Source organism: Mustela nivalis (assembly GCF_964662115.1).
Source record: "Mustela nivalis genome assembly, chromosome: 3".
NCBI classification, from domain to species: domain Eukaryota; kingdom Metazoa; phylum Chordata; class Mammalia; order Carnivora; family Mustelidae; genus Mustela; species Mustela nivalis.
This window is the reverse complement of record NC_139022.1, coordinates 138,516,246-138,529,123: the sequence shown is the minus strand read 5'-3', so window position 1 is coordinate 138,529,123 and position 12,878 is coordinate 138,516,246. Positions and strand designations below refer to the sequence as shown.

The 12,878-nt window shown below is 48.8% G+C and overlaps 1 protein-coding gene across 3 annotated transcripts in view; it reads right to left on the bottom strand.

Moving 5' to 3' along the window:
• CCDC69 (coiled-coil domain containing 69) overlaps positions 1–12,878 on the bottom strand; it is a 37,314-nt gene that overhangs the window by 20,020 nt on the left and 4,416 nt on the right. For all 3 annotated transcript variants that reach the window (XM_082726228.1, XM_082726230.1, XM_082726229.1), the window contains exon 2: positions 249–318. In XM_082726228.1, coding sequence (XP_082582354.1) covers positions 249–318 — 70 coding nt within the window. The remainder of the gene's footprint in view (positions 1–248; positions 319–12,878) is intronic.

The window sequence follows — 12,878 nt, the reverse complement described above, 5'->3', positions numbered from 1 at the left end:
TTTTCTGGATTCTCCTGAAAAGGTACTTTCCAGAAATAAACTCAGCACCCCAGGTGTGGTATCAGTAGCCAGGAAGAGGCAAGTACAAGTCAGGAGTATCACCTCCTTGATTTTAGACATGATACTGTTATTAATGTAACCTACCTAAGATCTCATGAGATAATTAAATAGCTGTATCAGCTTTGTTGATTATAAAGTAGGAAACCTCATGGAGGGTAGGGAGGGCATTTATGGGGCTGGCTACTCACCTGTATCCCCATTGAGGGGACCTAGTTCCTGTGGCTCTGGTCTGGGTGGCTGATCTGGTTTTTGGCGCCTCTGGAAGAAATGAGACAGCAATGAGGTAAAGGTAGAGGGTAGGAGGTCAGTGTAAGGATGGATGCTATAGTAGGATCCTTCCAAAGGCAAGACAGGACCAACATCCAGCTATGCCAGACCTTGCCTTGGATCTAGTTACTTAGGTTGCCTCCCTCACTAGCCAAAGGCAGCACTCCCTCTGTGGGAAAGGGGTTCCCCGAGTAGGATTTCTCATCATCGCCAGGGAAACCCTCAGTGGGGAGTTTGCTGCTGGTTGACCTCTCCTTAGATTCTTGTGATTTGTGCCATCATCCATGAGCCCCTCCCCACCTCTTCCGTCTTCCAGCTCTTGGCCAGACCTTTTGCTATTACCCTCAACCCAATTACAGCTGAAACTTTCCAAACTCTAGTTCAGAGACAATGACCCTTTCCTCTCAGGAACTATGGTTACCACAACTTCTTTCCAAGTTCCCTGTATTCGGGGCAAAGCATCAGAACTCCAAGCCGTGGGGTGGAGGGTAAGGAGTGCCTGGGTGGCCCAGTCGGTTAAGCATCCAACTCTTGGTTTAGGCTCAGGTCATGATCTCAGGGTCCTGGAATCGAGCCCAGTGTCACTCCATGCTCAGCTCAAGAGTCTGCTTGTCCCTCTCCCTCCCCTTCTGCTCTTCCTCCTGCTTGTACTCTCCATCTCTCTCTCTCAAATGAGTCAATAAATTCTTGAGGAAGAAGAAGAAGGGGGAGGAGGAGGAGGAGAAGGAGAAGAAGAAGGATGATGATGATGAGGAGGAGGAGGAGGCAGAGGAGAAGTCTAGGCCATGGTTCTACCATGCTTATTAGAGGGGTGTTTTGCCAACGATAAGGAGGTAGTGGTATCTCCCTTGACAGCTGGGGGTAAGACACCATACTCATGATGTACTAGGCACTATGATGTCTTATCCACACTACCTTAGCTGATCTTCAAAATGATCCTGGAAAATAGGAATATCTGCAATTTACAGAAGAGGAAGCTGGGGCTAAGGGAGGTGAGGACTCAGTCAAGGTGGTTAGTGAATAACTGGCAGAGTCAAGGGCTTGAGCCACACCTATGGGCTTTTTCACCAACCTGGGCCAGTACTAGTTGAATCTGTTTAAAGTAGGAAACTGATGCCAAAGGGCTAAATCCCAAAGCAGAGTCAGTGGTTCCCAGATTTTTGGGTTTTGTAAATAATATATATTTTTTAAGATTTTATTTATTTATTTGACAGACAGAGATCACAAGTAGGCAGAGAGACAGGCAGAGAGAGAGGAGGAAGCAGGCTCCCTGCTGAGCAAAGAGCCTGACTTGGTGCTGGATCCCAGGACCCTGAGATCATGACCTGAGCCGAAGGCAGAGGCTTTAACCCACTGAACCACCCAGGCACCCCGTAAATAATATTTTTTTAATAGGAGAGTTGATATGGGTTGACCACCAAGGATTCTGAGAACATTATCTGCAGACTAACACCATCATTTCATAAAATAGAGGACCTTCTCTAACCTTCTAAAATACAGTAAGGAAAGCTCAAGACACCCTTCCAGGAAAGGGGAACTGACATCCTTACCCAATATTATACACACACTTAAACCTTTAATTTTCTCATTTTACCCCAGATAGGCCGAAAGTCAGCCAAGGCCTGACACTAGCCACTGGACCAGAATCTGGGATAAAAAATATAAATTAAGCCATTCTGTAACTTCTAAAGATGTTCTTGGATGTCTTCTTAAAATATATAACATTACTTTTTTTTCCTTTTTAAAGATTTTATTCATTTGAGAGAGCAGAGCAGAGGGAAGAGGCAGAGGAAGAAGGGACTCCTTGCCAAGCCGGGAGCCCAATGTGGGGCTCGATCCCAGGACCCTGGGACCATGACCGGACTGAAGGCAGACGCTCAACCAACTGATCCACCCAGACATCTCAAAATGTTCCTGAATGTTAACTAGACTTACTGTGGTGATCACTTCATAATATATGCATACACTGAATCATTATTGTACACTTGAAACTAATGTAATGTTTATATTGTCAACGATCCCTTTAAAAAAAAAAAAGATGCTCTTAAAACAATGAAAAAAAAATTCTAGATCCCATTTTAAGAAACACTTAAAAGGGGCACCTGGGTGGCTCAGTCTGTTGGGCATCGGACTCTTGCTTTCAGCTCAGGAGATGGATCAGGCTCCGGGCTGTTGGGATTCCACACTAGGTGTGGAGTCTCCTTAAGATTCTCTCCTTCCCTCTGCCCCCTACCTCTCTCCCTCTCTAAAAGGAAAAAAAAAAAAAAGAAGAAGAAGAGAAAAGAAAAAAAAGTGAGAGATATTTAAAAAATAAAATAAGCCAGCCTGTGGAAAGGGTATGAAAATGTTCAATTAACTATACTTCTTACTCTGGTCACAGATTTTTATTTATTTTTATTTTTATTTAAAAAAATTTTTTTTAAAGATTTTATTTATTTATTTGACAGAGATCACAAGTAGGCAGAGAGGCAGGCAGAGAGAGAGGAGGAAGCAGGCTCCCTGCTGAGCAGAGAGCCCAATGTGGGGCCCGATCCCAGGACCCTGAGATCATGACCTGAGCCGAAGGCTGAGGCTTCAACCCACTGAGCCACCCAGGCGCCCCTGGTCACAGATTTTTAAACATCAGTTATCGCATATAATTATTAACAATTTCCTGAACTCAAGAATGATTGAGCTGCTGCTAGAAAGCATGCTTCTGGTTGGGGAAGGAAGGTAAGTCAAGGGCAGGCTTCTACAACCTTCTGTTCCTGCCCCACAGTGCCTGGCACAGAGCGTCGTGCAGCGGGAGCCCCTGGCAGATGGAACAAGACACGGTGCCTTCCCGCTGGCCCTCGGGGGCCGGCATCCCTGACAACGGAGGTCTCCTTCCACCCGGTGAAGGGTGAAGACCTGAAGACTCGGCTCTCTCCGCCCACGAGAGAGAGGATGACTGGCCCAGGTCCAAGTCAGGGAAATTGTCAAAGCAAGTCTGGGGAAGTGAAAGGAGCCAGCCTTTGTACCCCGGAGTTTTGGAAGGAAGGAGATCAATAGTTGTCTCATCCCCCATTGCCACCACTGGTTATGCTAACCTGGGGGTGTTTTCATGGGACTGAGAATTCCTGGATTCTAGTCCCAGCTCTTCTACAACCCTGGACAAAACTCTTCCCTCCTCTGGGTTCCTGCTCCCTCCTTTGCTAGGTATAGGGTCAAGAAGGTCTTAGTGGATCCCCGTGGTGGAGGTCAGCCTCTGACCTCTGCTCCTCTCCATAGTACTCACATCCAAGTTTATCACAGGAAACCCAGGGATGCAGGACCTGGTCACACTGTGCCTAAACTCAACATTAGAACCAGGTCTCCGCACAGTAGAGACAGGAGCAGTGTGGTTAAGAACCCCGGGATTCCAGGGGTGCCTGGATGGCTCAGCTGGTTAAGCATCCAGCTCTTGGTTTCAGCTTAGGTCATGATCTTGGGGCTGTGGGATCAATCCCCAAGTCAGGCTCTGGGCTCAGCATGGAGTCTGCTTTTCTGCCTCTGCCCCTCCCTATCTCTAAAATAAATAAATAAATAAAAACTTAAAAAAAAAAAAAAAAAAGAACTCTGGGATTCTAGAATCACCCACACCGGGATTCAAATCCTAAATGTAAAACTGTGTGACTGCATGGCCTCTCCAAGCCTGGGTTTCCTCAGGTGATCGTTTTAAGGATTAGATGGGATAATGGCCCTAGAGTATCTGGCATATTCTGAGAGCTCAAACATTGCCTGAGTTTATTACGCTCTGTCTAGAAAGCAGGGCAAGAACAAAGACCCTGTAGTGCTTTGGTAGCTCTCCCTCGGACTGGCCTGAAGTAAGATCATTGAGCTCATGAAAAACTGTCTTCTGCCAGATCACCACTGCAGAAAGATGAAAAATTCTCCACCACTGGACCACAGGCAGGCCAGGACCCTGTGCTTGAATCCCCAGATCCTGATGAAATGACTCCTAGGATTACAGCTTCCAGCGACGTCCAAGACTTATCACCGGGATGCCTGGGTGGCTCAGTGAAGCGGTCAGACGGTCAGTGAAGCATCTGCCTTCAGCTCAGGTCATGATCCCAGGGTCCAAAAGGACAAGTTAAGTTCTTCCTTGGGCTCCTTGCTTGGTGAGGAGTCTGCTTCTCCCTCTCTGTCTGTCTGCTTCTCCCCCTGCTTGTACTCACTCTCTTTCTACTTATATGACTTAAAAAAAAGACTCCCCATCATTTGTCCTCAGGCGAACATCCTCTTTCTTTCTCCCTATTTCTTTAATAAATATTTGTAAACATCTCCCTCCAATTATAGTAATAGTAATAATAGATCTATTTATTAATTACTGGAACATTACAAAAACTTCCTTATGTTGCACTTTTTCAAATATATTATGAGCCTTTACGATATGGCATTAAGTGTGCTGTAGATACATTAATTTGATCGACTCAAATATTACATCTTTGTGAACGAGTTCAATCATTTAACAATCTGTATGGATACTTCATTTATTTCCATTTCTTAATTTCTAAATTATGCTTTCACTAATCACTTGCTGATTTATATGATTTTTTTACCCATCCAAAACCACCGGCTTTACCCTCCGTAAAGGTTCTACCCGTGAATGCAGCCACTGTTGGCGCACGACAAGGACACTTTCATGGCAGCCCTGCCAACAGGGACTAACTAGTATTACTTCTTTAAAAAAATTGGCAAATTTGCTAGACCCAAACCAAACTAGCCTGTTGTACTCCTGGCCCCAGTGGGCACATCCCTGTGTTCGAGGCCATCCCAAGGCATTCATCCCAGCATGACGCACCCTCCACGGTTCCACAGGCTTCCAGACTGAGCACCTGTCACATTTCCTCTCTGTCTCTCCCCAGCACTGAGTTAGTCCCCAGCAGCTCTGTGCCTGGGTGCCTGCTTAGACACCCATGTGGGGATCTACCTGGTTTCCTATGTTTCTCCAACGAGGCCAAGGGGACAGGGACAGGGGACCCTCAAGGGGTCCTTGAGGACAGGGACCATGTTTGAAACCCACTTTGGATTTGTCCCAGCGTCTGCTATGATGCCCAGAAACTATTTCTAGGAATGTGGTCTCTAGATCTCCTGTATTAGAACCTCCTGGAATCTGTGCTTTACACAGCCTCCAGCGCCCAGTTCTAGACCCACAGGATCCAAGGGTGGTGGGTGTGCCGGGGAGCTCTAATCAGCCAGTCTATGCAGGCAGCTCTGATGCTCACAGGAGCCTAAGGACACGAAGCCCAGAGCTGAGCAGGAATTGAGCACATGGAAAATCCGAAGGCTGGGGCTCGGGCAGCTCCGTCCTCAGAGGCCACTGAGCAGAGATCACCCTATGGTGGGAGAGGACAGGAGCTGGGAGACAGACACAAGAATTTCCCCTTCCAAAAGCAGAGCAGGGAGGCCCAGGGCTGAGGTCAGGCATCCGGACTGAGCTCTGGAAAAGGGATAGCAGGGTCAGTGGGGTTTCCTGAGTCAACAGAAACTGGGAGAAGACAGTGAAAGGGGGCAGCTGGGAGCACAGGACGGAGGAAGAACCCAGGACTGGGGGAGACACCAGACTTTAGGCAAGTCCCTTGCCGCACTGGACCTCAATTTCTCTATCTGTCACACATCAGGGTCAGAACAGGTGTTCTGTTCGTTCTTCTGGATGCCAGGACAGCCCTTCCACTATGGAAGCCGGAAACAGCGCCCTTGTATCTTGGTAACACACACCCAGTTCTGGTCTGGCCCAGGCCAGAGCCCTGCTTTGAGTCCAACCTGATACGAACCTGGTCTGCGGCAGGATGTGGCTGCCAGATATGGATGCAGAGTCTGAGCAGAGTGGGAGCGCGGTGGCCAGAGCTGTGGAGAAGCCAGATGAGCTCACATTGGGTCCAGTGAGAACCCCCAAGGATATGCTTCTCTAACAATGACAAACTGGAATGCATCCAAATGGAGCTGACAACACGGGGAAGGAGCCCCAAACCAGATTACAGGAGCTACTGTTCACAATCGTTGGTCAGCCTCAAGAACAGGCAAGAAAACCTGGCTGCTGCCTTCAAATCTCTGCCTTCAAATCTCGTGAGGCAGAAGCTGGTAGTGTGTGGTCCGCAGCCTCGGAGGGCAGGCTTGTGGTTAAGGACTAGAAGTTCCAAGAAGTTTCAGTTCAACATGAAGTAGAATGTCAGAACTATCCCAGACAGAGATAGGCTGCCTTACCCTAGAGTTGGGGGTTTGGTGGTGATAGTGAGTTCTCCGTCACTGATAGCATGCAAGAAAGGCAAACTTCATTTTGCAGGTTGGATGGAGTGATCACAGAGAACCTTCAACTCCGACAGTCTATAATTCTATACAGCATCTTTGCTGTTCAGCAAGTTAAGCCCTCTGGTAAGCGTAAAGTTCAGGTGGTGTGTGAAAGCCACCAGCATGAACACGACCTCGGAGGGCTCTGTTGAATGTTCTCCAGGTTGTGGTACTTTGGGGTGAATTTCCAGAGTCCTGTACTAAAGCCTTTGGGGTAGACACCTCAATTTTCCTCAAACTGTGAGCTGCACCAGGCCACAGTGAGTAAGGCAGAAGCCGCTCAGACAGAAGCTGCCCAGCCATTCCTTATGTTGGGGCCCCTGCTAGGATGGGAGTCCAGAGCAGCCCTGAGGATGGCCCAGGCTTTCCTGACCACACGTGGTCTCACCTTGCTGTAGGGACCATCACATGCTTTCCAAGGGCCTTCGGGCTTTGTCTATTTCTGATTGAGTGGTATCAGTCAGAGTGGTCCTCATTATTTCTGCTTCTCTTAGAGAATTTAGTAATCAAAGGCCCCGTAAGCGTTATCTAGCTCTTGGGTGCCTGGGTGGCTCAGTTGGTTAAACATCTGCCTTTGGCTCAGGTCATGATCCCGGGGTCCTGGGATCGAGCCCCACATTAGGCTCCCTACTACACAGGGAGTCTGCTTCTCCCTCTGCCCCTCCTCCTGGTCATTCTCTCAATCTCTCTCTCTCTCTCTCAAATAATGAATAAATAAAATTTTCAAAAAAAAAAAAAAAGTCACTAGTTCCTTTCCTGTCCCTTGGTTTCCCTCAGCCACAGAGTTCTATCACACCCATTCTGGTTGAGGAATGCTTCCTGGGACCCAGAAGGCAGGGTTGGAAGGATCCCTGAAGACTGTTTATTCCAATCCCCTCTTCCTATTTCCAGATGGAGAAACTGAGGCCTGGAGGTGGGCCTCAGATGGGTGGGTGTCAGAAGCCACAAAGCAGGGGAGCAGAGCCCTAATAAGAATCCAGATTCAAGGGGGAGCCTGGAGGCCCTTCCATTTCCTTTATGCGTACACCAGATTGATCCCCATAGCCAAAGCTGAGAGGACAGACCAGATCTGGGGCCTCAGGGGACTCAGGTCACACCCCTGTGCTGTATCAGAGCTGCCCTTCCGGTGTCTAGACTCAGCATGGGTGGGGCCCCGCACCAGTGGTTTCAGAATCTTAAGCACCCCGAGGCAGAGCCTATTGGCTGAATGGAGAGGCAGGAAGGAGGGGTGGGGTGGTGCGGAGGCCCAGAGGGCCCCCTCCAGAAGGGGGAGGAAAGGCAGGGCCTAAATGTTCAGGGCTGTTGAGAAATAGGAGCATTCACACCCAAATCACAGAGGCGCTGTTGGAAGATCACCGTAAAGACACAGGTCTCAGCTTCCTTATCTCTAAGATGGACAGGCAGAAGCATTTTGCCCAAGTAATGCCTGAATTTGATTTCATTTTCACCGTGCTAGGGACACTGAAGATTTAGTTCACCTCATTCATGTTTCAGCATGTGGTGTCAGCATCGCCCACTGCCTGCCCCGGGACAGACCAGCGTGGCTAGGAGATCAGGGTGGCCTAACGGTTAGAGGGCCAGCCTGCACCCCTGAGTTCCGCTGTGGGGCACCGCGGATTCTCGGAACACCTGTGATGCCCCCAGCGCTCCCCAGGAAGGGCCGGATGTGGTCTCTAGTGCTTCTATCTGGTGAACTGAGAAGTGAGATCTCAGAGGAGGACAGAACCACTTCCCTCTTCAGCACCAGCCCGGCGAGGTCTTGGTGGACTGTGGGGGAGGCCTTGAGCATGGGGCCCAGCCCTGTTCACAGACAGTGAGAGAAAGGCTTTCCGATGCGCAATATCCCTTGTCTTTCTCCCCAGAGCCCACATTTTCCTGTCCACTACAAGCTTCTTGGGGTGTTCACAGTTCTGGTCAGCTTTGAGGGCCTGGAGCTGGCAAAGGCCCTCAGCACCAGGTCTAGCATTTGGGTCCGCCTGAGACCCTGAGGGAGTGAGACAGAGAATGAAGTCAGCGGCCGAGGCAGAGGAAGAGACATGCTGAGGGCTGAGATAATATGCCAGATGTCTACCGCCCTCTCCAACCCAATGGCAAACTCCCACGTGGGGGTCTAGAGTCAAAATTCGGGCTTGCGGGGGGGCGCCTGGGTGGCTCAGTGGGTTAAAATCTGGGCCTGCCACTTGCTGTGTGACCTTGGGAAAGTACCTGACCCTCTCCTGGCTATGGTTGCTTCTTCTCTGTGGCCTGGAGTTGGGCAATGAGCACACATCGCAGTCCTTCTAGGGTTGACATGCTTCGGATGTAGGAGAAGGGGCAGAGTGAGGTCATCCTGCCACCTCATCCTGTATCAGTCCCAGAGGCTCATTTGCTCGGGGCAGAGCAGGGCAGATGATCTGACACTCAGCTGTCAACCCCTGAGTGAAGAGAGCTTCCCCAGAGGACAAGAAAAGAGGCGCCCTTGCTCAGGAGGACCCGGGTGGTGTCCCGAGCCCTTCCCACCACCCCCTGTTCTCGAGCAGCCCCTGTGGGGAGGCAGTAATTGCCTGGAGTGGGGGGGGTGACGGGGAGTCAGTAGCTCCCCCCGGCCCCAGGTTATAGGCACAGGGTCCCACACCCCCGCAACCGCACTGCCCACAGAGAGGCACACATTAGCGAGGACAGCCGTGCCTCCCCAGGGATCTCAGGGCATGTCATTTGTAATAGGGACACACTGGAAGCCAGCTGCATGTCTGTCGTGGGCCTGCCTCGACACACGAAGGTACGTGACACTACACAAGGTCACGCATAAGTCTCAACCATGGAGGACATTTTGCCTACAAGGTTAGAAAGGCATTGAGTAGAACATGGATATGCAAAATAAGTCTTTTTTCTCGGTACATCAATGCACACAAATGAACAGAGAAAAGCCCCTAGAAAAGCACAGACGGCCAGCACTTGTCATTTCTAGAGAAAGGACAAAGACTGTTGTAGCCACGGAGGGGGAGATTTAGTATTACCCGAATTCTTAGAATTTTTTAAACAAGGATGTATTCATGTTTTACTTGTGTGCAAAGGATTAACAACAAGAAGACATACCTCTCTTGAAACCTAAAATCAGCCAAGGCAGTCATTTTACAGATGAGGACGTCAAGGCCCAGGGGGAGGACCTCCTAGCTCAGATCCCCAGCCAGTGAGCGGCAGAGGCTAGAGTCAGAGCAAGGCTGACTCCCAGGGCGGCGCTTTCCCCCATGGGAGCCAAGGCTGGTGGCCGAAAAAGCCTCTGGGCCTTGCCCAAGCACCTCTTTGCTTGCCATGCTCCCCACTCTTCTGGGGGCAGCCATGGGTCCAAACAGGAGGCCTTGGGGTTCTTGCTGCCCACTTTGACTGACGGTGGAGGGTGAGAGCAGGGGTTGGGAGTCATTAACCTGAAGATGTACAAGTTTCCCAGGGCTGCTGTAACAAATTACCCCTGAGTCGGAGCCATAAAACAGAAATGAGTTCTCTCACAGTTCTGGAGGCTAGGAGTCCAAAATCAAGGTGTCGGGAGAGTTGGTTTCTTCTGGGGGTTCTGAGGGGGAATCTGTTTGATCTCTCTCTCCCAGCCTCTGGCGGGTGCCACAAATCCTTGGTGTTTCTTGGCTTGAGTGTCTGCAGCACTCTGAGCTCTGCTTCTGTTATCACATGGCCTTCACCCTGTCCAACTTGTCCTGTTCTTATGAGGACAACAGTCATTGGATGAAGGCCCACTGTAATCCAGTAGGACCTTGTCTTAACTGGATTCCATCTCCTAAAAAACCCATTTTCAAATAAGGTCACATCATAGATTCTCGGTGTACCTGAGTTTTAGTGGAGGTGTGCATTTTACCCACCCCAGTACAGACAACTTTTCTAATGTCAAGGCTATATCCTAAAGGAGTAGGCAGTGGGTAGGGTTGGGGGAGCCGTGGAGAAGTGGCAAGGAGGTCTACAAGGTTCCTCCTATACTCAGTGTACAGTGGGGGAGAGGGAGAAGTGGAAGTAGGTCAGGCTGTTCATCACTTATCTGGGGGAAAGCCTGGACGTGGGATGGATGTTTTATGTATTGTAAGGCATTTGGCCTAGATGTTCTGGAAGATTCAGGTTTGAAAATAAAGTGACAAGATAAACGATTCCTAGGGATTAAAATTCACCTGGCAAGAGAAGCAGGATGACTTGTCTTCAGGTAATGGACAGATTTAGATCTACACATGCTAAAGATGGATGGGTTTTTTTCTTTTTTTTTTCTTGCTCCTACTGTCTGCCCGCGCCAGGCTCACAGGAGCTCCTCCTCCCCCACCTATGGGTCCTGCTCTCCCTGGTAGTCCAGCAGGGCTCACAGGGTTCTGAGGGTGGAGGACGCTGAGGGGACAAATATGGGAACCCAGGTGCCCCCAAGATGTCAGAACCAGAACTTGGGCCAACCATCGGGCTCTCCCTTTTACTGGGGGTGGTGGTGGTGGTTGTCTCTACAATTTCCAAGTTTCTTTTTTGAACATGAATGTTCACAAATGTTATATGAAGAACTTTGAGAACCCCCTTGCCAGGCAGATTTCAGGCTGTTGTTTTCTAGCTGATCTGTGAATGCTGAGAGATCAGGGGGCAGTGCCTCCCCCCTTAGGACCATCACCAACTTAACTTTCATAGCAGCCTGCTTCTGGGCAAGTAATGTGAAGTTTTATCTTTTCTGCCCTCTTTACAACAAAAAGGACATGTAGCATGGGCCCTAAACTCAGCATCCAATTGAGGCAAAGATGGAAGTCTTTAGGTGTTGGGGGACATATCCTACCCTTGGGGGACCTACACTAGCCACCTGGGAATTCAACTACAAAGGAAAAGAACAGAATTAAAACTGCTTACTTGTACAGAAAATGTGTTGCCAAAGACTGTGTCTCTAAGGCAAGGATTATGATAAAGTTTTCTTTTTTTTTAAAGATTTTTAAAAAAAATTTTTTTATTTATTTGACAGGGATCACAAGTAGGCATAGAGGCAGGCAGAGAGAGAGATGGGGAAGCAGGCTCCCTGCTGAGCAGAGAGCCCGATGCGGGGCTTAATCCCAAGACTCTGGGATCATGACCTGAGCCAAAGGCAGAGGTTTTACCCACTGAGCCACCCAGGTGTTCCATCATAAAGTTTTCTAATAGTCTTGGGCCACTGGTACAGATGTCCTCTTATACAATAGAAATCTGGCTTTCAACCTCACAAGGTTTTCAGAGTGCCTGTATATGGAAGCTGATACTGGATTTAGCTGGGATGATTTTATGGGTTGGGCAAAAATCACCAGCTCAGAGGCTACATACACACCATTGTCTCCATGATGCTTGGAGGACAGGGCTCAGGGCCCAGGAAAGTTAGCTTCCTCTCAAGTTCTTCAACTGCCCAAACCTTGGCAAACCAAGCTGAAAGGTCAGATTTACCCTGTTCTATTGCTCTTGTGTTAGGAGCCCAGACTTGCCTCTATCCCACTCACCCCCACACAAGTGTCTAGCCCTACCCCGCTAACCCTCAAAGCCCAGCCAAGAGGCCAGCTCTCCCAGGAGGCCTTCCCTCAGACCCTCCGCTCCCCTCTGAGCTCAGAGCCACCCCTCCCCCACCCATTAGGATGAAAACCTGAGGATGCTTATGAAGAATGAGGGTAGGAGTGGGGAATGCAAACAACCAAGGGTCCAAATCAGTTACACAAGCCATGGGAGCATGCACAGAATATTAGGTGGACATTGAAAGTCATGTTTCCATGGACTGTGTAAGAAGAAGGCCTCCAGCAAAATATTAACTAGAATATAACCTCTTCAAAATATAGTCCCAGGGGCACCTGGGTGGCTCAGTGGGTTAAAGCCTCTGCCTTTGGCTCAGGTCATGATCCCAGGGTCCTGGGATCGAGCCTCGCATCGGGCTCTCTGCTCAGTGGGGAGCCTGCTTCCTCCTCTCTCTCTGCCTGCCTCTCTGCCTACTTGTGATCTGTCAAATAAATAAATAAAATCTTTAAAAAAAATATATAGTCCCAATCACATAAAAATAGTCACCCTTATGTATATTATATATATATATATATATATATATATATATATATATGAATGACACTGAAATGTACATAGAGGCTATATCTTAATGGTGATTTTTGAACTTCTTTGTATTTTCCTAAGCTCTGAAATTTTGCCTTAAATATTATAATAATCAGAATTAGATTTTTTCTTTTTTTAAAAAAATTTTTGTCATTTATTTGATAGAGAGAGAGTACAAGCAGGCAGAATATAGCAGGTAGAGGTAG